We start from the raw sequence: 7,559 nt of genomic DNA on the forward strand, positions 1-7,559 counted from the left end.
ATGGTCTTTTCTATTAATGAATTTTAAAATGTGATTTTTGTGAGTTGGAATGCTATTGGACAATGGAAGGGCCCCCATCAACCATGTGCATCCCTTTGTTAATTTGTAAGATTAATTAGTTTGTTTTACTTTAATTCATGAAAATAGTTTAGCTTTCCATTGCAAATGTTATTTTATTTTTCAAATGTAGATTTACCTCACTGTGTAATTTTATGTTTCCTAAGAGAATCTCAAGAAAGTAGTGTTTTATCTATTTTCTAAAATTGGATTGCTTGAAGCATTAGAGCATATAGTGACTTAGTTTTCTTTCACATGTCTTTACAATGCTTTCTTAGATTCAGCTTTACATTCATTGTTTAACCCTATGTTTTCCAAAGAGCTTTTCAAGAACGTAGCATTGAACGATTTTCCAATATTGGTTGCTTGAGACATTAAGAATAAACAGTGATTTAGTTTCTTTCCTTATGCTTTTGTCATGCTTTTTAGATTAAGCTTTCATCTATTGTGTAATCTCATGATCAGCGAGTCCAAGAAGGTAGTTCTTCCAATTTGGGTTGCTTAAGAGGCATTAGATCACAAAGTAGCTGCAAGTTTTCATTTCCATGCTTTTATTATGCTTTCTTATATCACATCTAATGTATACTCAATTGCTTAAGTCATTTCAAGAAGATGATTTCAACATCTTCCTATATTGAATGTTCACAATAATATTTGAGCATGCAGTAGATCATAGTTGTTTTTATATTGCTTGATTTCATTTCATAGAACATGATTAGCTTTATTTTTTATCAAAGAGTTTTCAAGGATAAGAAAGGAAGTGATTTCATTTTCATCTTATCAATGAATACAATTGTATCTAGAATAATGCTCTGCTTTTCATAGACACAGTGATGGCCTAGATTAGACTAACCATTCAAGTTTTTAATTTGATTTTATGCAAATTTAGTTGAAGAACATTTCATTTTCTTCCTTCTTAGAAATTAGTTTTTTTATTAAACATACATTAAACTTAGTTAATCATTGACACTTAACATCCACTAAAATCATTAGGCATAAAAGACAAAACCTTCAAAACAATACAAAAACACTCAACGAAGTAAGAAACAAGGTTAACTAAGCACATATTGTGCACCACACTTTGTCAATTTACTAACCCTGGTCGATAATTTATGTTAGCAATTTAAGACATTAAATTCACTGAACATAAACAATAAAATAATATTAGATCACATCATCAAATTTTAGAGGAAAAAAGAGAAAGAAAAAAACTATTTTTTCAACTCGTATTCTCAACTTATCTCCTTACGATTTTATTCAAATTTCAAATGGGAGCACTCATTGGATGCAAAATCTAGTTCTTCATCCAATGAACACCCATGTTACAAAATTTCGATGGACCTTATTACATGAAAAATGAGAAATACATGGAAAAATATGATTGCAATCACGTTTTTCATGTATTTCTCATTTTTCATATAACAAGGCACATCAAAAGTATGCAACATGGGTGCTACTTGGATGAGGAATTAAATTATGCATCCAATAAGTACTCCCACTCAGAATTTGAGTAAAATCATAAGGAGATAACTTGAAAATATGATTTGAAAAAAATAGTTTTTTTATTTTTCTATTTTTTTTATCTTTGTACTTTTTTACTCAAAAAATGGTGAATCATCCCCCATGGTTGACATCATTATCTTGAACCCTATTGGTTCTTATAAAGTTGATTTTGGTTGTACATTTTTGTTTTGAGACCCATTTTAGACTTCACAATTTCTCTAATGGCAATGTTGTTTATAAGATTATTGCATCTACGATCGTCAAACATCTTAAACCTCTTCTCAATTAAATTATTTCTCTCAAAGAAATTGACTTTATGGAAGGTCAACAAATTTTGGATGTATAGTTCCCTATCATGAAGTTATTCGTTCTCTTAGGAAACTTAAAAGGCCCGACATGTTGATCAAGCTAGACCTATCCAGAGCTTATGATCATCTTAACTATAAGTATCTTATCTAAGTCCTCTCAACTTTCAATTTTTCCTAGCAGTAGATTGATTGAATCAAATCCCTCGTCTCTAACCCCATTCTTTTTTATTCTTTTGAATGGATCCCTACCTGCAATTTTCGGGTATCCAGAGGTCTCTAATAAGGAAAATGTCTTTCTTCTTTCCTCTTCATTCTTGTAGTTAAAGGTCTTGAAAGATACATTAAAGAGGTTATCATCCAAGGTGCTATCAAAGGCATCCGAGTACTTGGCCCATATATGTCAATAAAACGTTAGCAATTTGTTGATGATATCATTATTTTTGTGGAACCTTCTCTTTAGGAAATGCAGGTGTTGAATTACATCATATCAAAGTTCATGGAGGCTTCTGATACTATTATCAATGGGGATAACTCTAACATCTTTGTCAATATTAGATGTCTAGTGCAAATATATCTAACATGATTAATAAATTACCAGATAGGTAGTCTTCAAGCCCGATATCTGGATATCTCGCAGGTAGAAAATTTGTTATGTGCTTCTTGTTGGCAAGACATTCTTGAGAGGATCTCAAATCGAATTGACAACTAGACCTTCCACTCTTTGAACATGGAAGGTCCTGTGACCTTGATCAAAGATGTTCTTAAAACTTTACCGCTATACCAAATTTCAGTGTTGCCAATGCATAAACTAATTTATAAAGCTATCACTACCAAATTTTGAGATTTCTTGTGTCAAGGCACTAAGCACACTAGGAAGTGGGCTATAGTGGCTTGGGAGAAGGTATGTTAACCAAAGTTGGTAGGAGACTTTGGATTGAGGGATCCATAAATGCTTAAGAAAGCCTCGGGAGCCAAACTGTTGTGCTGTTGGTTGCAAGGGGGTGGGAACTCTTGAAACAAGCATGAAACATAAAATATAATTAATCCATTTCTCAGGATGATAAACTCCCCTCCTCGATTTACTCCCCTGCCCTTGGTTTTTCCAATCTTAACTTTGACAAGGTTGCCAAAGGAAATCCAAGCCCAACCAAGTCTGGAGGATTATTCAAGGACTGGCATGGAAATACTAAGGATATATGTTGGCAACTTTGGAATCACCAACAACAATGTTGTAGAGTTTATTACTCTAGAACAAGGTCTGCAAATTGTAAGCAAATAAGGCTTTTCTAGTATCTAGGTGGATGGAGATTCCCCACTGGCCATATCCACAACTTAGAAACTTATCTAGGGTACCCTTGTGGCAAAAGTGGTTAAGAGTTGGGATTTTGAGCTATTGGTTTCTCAGATTCAAATATTGTTATCCACCTTTCCCTATGTGATCACATTACATTCTCGTTGGACTGGGAATAAGGTAAGCCAATCTTCTTGTAAATTGGGGATGCTGGGAGAGAGAATTGAATTTTAACTCCACATGGCCAATGCAAACCCAAATCAATTGGGCCAATCAAATGAATACCATCATCAAGGAGGACAAATATACCCCGTGGGGGGTGGACCCGTGCACTGACAACCTTTTCTAATTTCTTATGGCTATAGGTTGTGTATATCTTGATGGTTTTTTGGTTTCATGGTAATCTCTTGTTTTGGATATCTCAGTGTTTTTTGGCTACTGTCACATTTCTGGTGAAATCCATTAAGCGTAAGACTTGGTAAACTTTTGAAATATTGTAGACAACAATAGAACTTATTACCATAATAAAAAAACTCCTCAAATTTGAAATATTGTAGACAACAATAGAACTTATTGCCATAATAAAAAAACTCAAATTACAATTTTTTTTACTAATTGACAAACATAAAATGTTAAAAGAATGTATCATTTTAAATATAAAATAAACACAACTTTAAATAATATATCATTTTAAATGAACTAAAAAAAACTAAACTAAATTAACCAACTTTAATTGTATTAAATTTTCACATTTTAAAATATATTAAATAATAATTTATAATTAATAAAAAAAATCATTAAAAAATTTTCAGATGATGCTTTTAACATTCATATATATATTTAAAGCTCAAATAAATGATAACACATATGTTTCACATATTAAAAAAAAAATTGAATGTTTAAAAGACTACCAAATAGATGGTAATGGACTATTACAAAAGCCACTTACATCATTTCTTTATGATGTTTGGTATGTTATTGAAATAAAGCTGCTCCTTTTCAGAGTTTTCTCGCAGCCATTTAAGCAATTGAATGTGCTATTCTTAACAAGCAGCTTCTACCTGTGTCTTATTTAGCAAGCAGCTTCTACCCGTGTCTTATTTACCTTAGTTTCAAGGGTTGTTGTATATCAGAAAGGTTGGAGTAACTAACTTTGCAGATAGCAAACTTGTATAAGCCAGTAACAGCCTTTGAAATCACCTTTACTTTGCAGATAGCAAACTTGTATAAGCCAGTAACAGCCTTTGAAATCACCTTTACATTGCACATTGCAAAACTGACTCACTTTTCAGCTTCATCAGTATTGATTATGGAAATAATACATATCAAATAAAAAACAAAATGATATTTCTAAATATCAAATTGTTCTTATCAGGATTCATTAGCCCAATTGGCCTGGTTCATATCAAAATTCCTTGGCCCAATTGGCCTCACTACCCACTCTAGGCATGCTAGTCTGCCTCTTGGCAAACACATCTACTTTGAAGTTCGCTCCACACATCTGCCCCTTACTATCAACACGAGGCATTGGCATCAGCTTATTCAGAGGATGTTCAAAACTCTGCAAGCCACCTGATGTAGAGAAAAAACAACCTGTAGGGCCAAATGTAACATCAGTATAAATAAGAGACAAAAATTAGATTACTGTGCTTGATGTGTGAAACAGTCAGAGAATAGATAAGGTCTAATTTAGCAGTCGAATGTTACCTCGGGGAAAAGGAGCAAAAGATTTTCCACATCCCTCTTTGAGGACATGTGGATCATCAGATAGGACAAGGCAACCATCAGCTGCAGTGCCCCAAAAGAAAGGCACTGAACCATCGGCATCCTGGAAATAAAAATAGTGTCCGAGTCAGAATGCCAGGAAATCCACAATTTCTAAGGAAAGATTTTATTCAAATAAATACTCAGTGCAGCATTTTTGGGGTCTATGGAAATCTGATGTATGAACAGACTTCTCTGGGAAAAAGGTGTTGATTGGCCATGTGATTTTGAATAACTATTTTCCCCTTACCTCTCTAGCCAAACAAAGGAGAACAAATCCATTGGCAAATAACTCATGCTTAAATATTGTAAGCAAAATAGGAGTGTTGCAGGACCTGGGAAAATTTTTCAATACATTTGCAAAGGAATACTAACCATCATCTAAGAATTTTAAATGCTTTTAGCAAAGAGGTATTTTCACGAGCCAAACTCCCATATCATGTCCCATATATTAAAATGGCAAGTCAAAAACGATCTCCCCAGAATCAAGACCAGATCCCCGAACTTAGAGGAGTCCATTAAAGCAGAAAGTTAGGTTGAACGACTGGGATCTGAGTTGAGTCAGTATGCTGACTTGAATCACTATGTTACCATATCATCAAGTTCAGTAGAATAAATTCGATCATCCTTTTCTATGCACAGTCATAATAATTGAAGCCTATATCTTAACAACGGCTTTAACCAGAGCAGCATGTAGATATTCTTTATGTTACAGGGTTTCTCTTGGATGGCCAACTCTGCTGTGTTTCTCAACTATGATCAGTAAGGTAGGCCAGGTTAGTTTTAGCTTTTGGGACTTGTAGCTATATGGCTAGGGTATGGATAGCAATTTGTAATGATGGGACACCTTCTTTCATCCGTGACCTTAATGAAAGTCGTGAATTTGACAGGTCTATGTTGTAAATTTTCCAAAATAGTAACTGTCTTACACCACAAAAGGATAGCAAGTGCCTTACAACAGAAAAAAGAAAAAGATGCAGTATATATATTAAAAGAGTATGCATGTACTTCTTCTAGTTTTAAAAAGGATCTATTATCTACTTCATTTCAGAGTATATTCACGTTAGAAGAGTCACTGAGTTCTAGTCATTATATCCATAAACCAGATTAATGTATACTGCAAATATGTTGCTGTTATCAAACCGTTGCCAGTTAGGATAGATCCTGAAACCTGTGTGTGGCAAATTCGCCAGAAGACCGCCAGTTGACTGGAAAAATCTCTACATTGCCCTTAAGCCACAAGTTAATTTGAAAGCTAAAGTTATGGCACAGAGTTTTCTCAAGGCTTGTAATTTGAATTTGCTAAATCTTTCTTTCAAAAGGATCTCATCATAACTCGTCTAAGAATGTAAAGCTACTCCAAAAAAGAGAAGAGATGGGTAGGAGTTTGCAGGGTCAGCAGATCCACCTGTCTATGCTAGTGAAATGGTAAACCTGTGGATTAAATAAAAGAGGCAGGGCCTAAATTTTCCCCCCTGTCAATTGCACGGCCAGGAAATATGATTCCGATGAAAAGAGTACTAAAATTCCAGAGATGGATAAGAAAAATATTGGGAAGCCTCAATTTTATTTATTATAGAGGGAAATGTAGCAGGAAAGATAGAGGGAAATGTGCATTGTAGCAGGCCAGAAAGAAAAAAATGAAGGGTTTATCTTAGATATTTCAATGGAAAATCTCAAAACCCCCCAACAAAAAAAGGAAATGAAGGGATAACAATGACAAGCGTACCACTGCTGTGAAGAAAGCTTGGGAGGTGGAGTCGTAAAGAACGAAGGCAAACTTTCCAGAGAGATCTCTGACGACCTGATCTGCAGGGTAGGGGCCCCGATCTCTGAGAGTCCGATACGCTTCTATGACAATAGCCACTTCATTTGCAGTTTTGTTCAGACCGTATCGTTGCCTCAACTCCGCTATGTTATCCATGATGCCCTCGAATATGCAAAATATGTCATCTACAACTCCGAAAGATCTGCAAAATTCAAGAATCACCAACTATAAGAAAATATTAACAAAAGTAGAGATTAAAGAAAGGAAGTGAGAAGAGAAAAGATGCCTTGGTGTGAAGAGAGGCTGGTGCGAGTGAGTGTAGGCCATGGCACCGACATCCCCAAGGTTAATGCAGACGGTTCCAGAATTGGCAGAGACGAAAGATTGAACCAAATCGATGCCATTTTTCCTCTGGTCAACCTCAACATGGGGGCTCGTCAATTCCTCAGGGCCTTGAGCCACGGAACTCTTCAATACTGCCAGCATTTTAGTCAGAAACAAATTTAAACCAAACTATCTGGTCGGAGAAGAAAAATACAAACTAAGAGCTAAATTTTACAAAGAGAAGACAGAAAACAGCACTGTGCTGGTTTCTAACGGAGACGACGGACGTTCAGTTGAACGGATGGAGGGATGAATGCATTTATGAGCGAGGATGGATGTTATATACTAATAATTCGCCTATTCATGGGTCAGGTAATTGGATAACCACGCCACCTCAGCGTGGGAATATATATGCCCCGCCAATCTGGTCTAGTCAGGCTGATACTGACATTGGGTAATGGATAATATTTGCACGATTTTATAGGAGGTTTGTCCCCATCTTGTCAGCAACATTTTATTTTTTCAATTACCAATAAGTTCGGAT

The 7,559-nt window shown here is 35.2% G+C and overlaps 1 protein-coding gene across 2 annotated transcripts; it reads right to left on the minus strand.

Annotated features, from left to right (window-relative positions):
* Positions 1–4,029: 4,029 nt before the first annotated feature.
* LOC149142790 (stem-specific protein TSJT1-like) lies at positions 4,030–7,337 on the minus strand. Of its 2 annotated transcripts, XR_016264008.1 has the most exons (5): positions 6,978–7,337; positions 6,653–6,893; positions 4,867–4,987; positions 4,414–4,752; positions 4,030–4,359 (listed from the first exon to the last, which is right to left on the minus strand). XR_016264008.1 is itself a non-coding variant. In XM_089446321.1 (4 exons), the coding sequence occupies exons 1-4, from the start codon at positions 7,175–7,177 to the stop codon at positions 4,565–4,567; spliced, it is 750 nt and encodes a 249-aa protein (XP_089302447.1). In that variant the 5' UTR covers positions 7,178–7,337; the 3' UTR covers positions 4,030–4,564. The 2 variants fall into 2 exon arrangements, 1 of the variants encoding a protein (XP_089302447.1); XM_089446321.1 differs by having other exon boundaries at positions 4,030–4,752.
* Between the last annotated feature and the right edge of the window lie 222 nt (positions 7,338–7,559).

The sequence above is a fragment of the Pinus tabuliformis genome, chromosome X (genome assembly GCF_031772625.1).
Source record: "Pinus tabuliformis cultivar Carrire ecotype Pingquan chromosome X, CPIR1, whole genome shotgun sequence".
NCBI classification, from domain to species: Eukaryota; Viridiplantae; Streptophyta; class Pinopsida; order Pinales; family Pinaceae; genus Pinus; species Pinus tabuliformis.

What these genes read in the sequence shown, in the direction of transcription:
- LOC149142790 (XM_089446321.1), bottom strand. Translation starts at nt 7,177, where the DNA reads ATGCTGGCAGTATTGAAGAGTTCCGTGGCTCAAGGCCCTGAGGAATTG. An exon ending in AAGCTTTCTTCACAGCAGTG is followed by an intron (nt 4,988 to 6,652) that starts GTACGCTTGTCA and finishes TTTTATTTCCAG; the next exon opens with GATGCCGATGGTTCAGTGCC. An exon ending in TTTTGCTCCTTTTCCCCGAG is followed by an intron (nt 4,753 to 4,866) that starts GTAACATTCGAC and finishes TTGGCCCTACAG; the next exon opens with GTTGTTTTTTCTCTACATCA.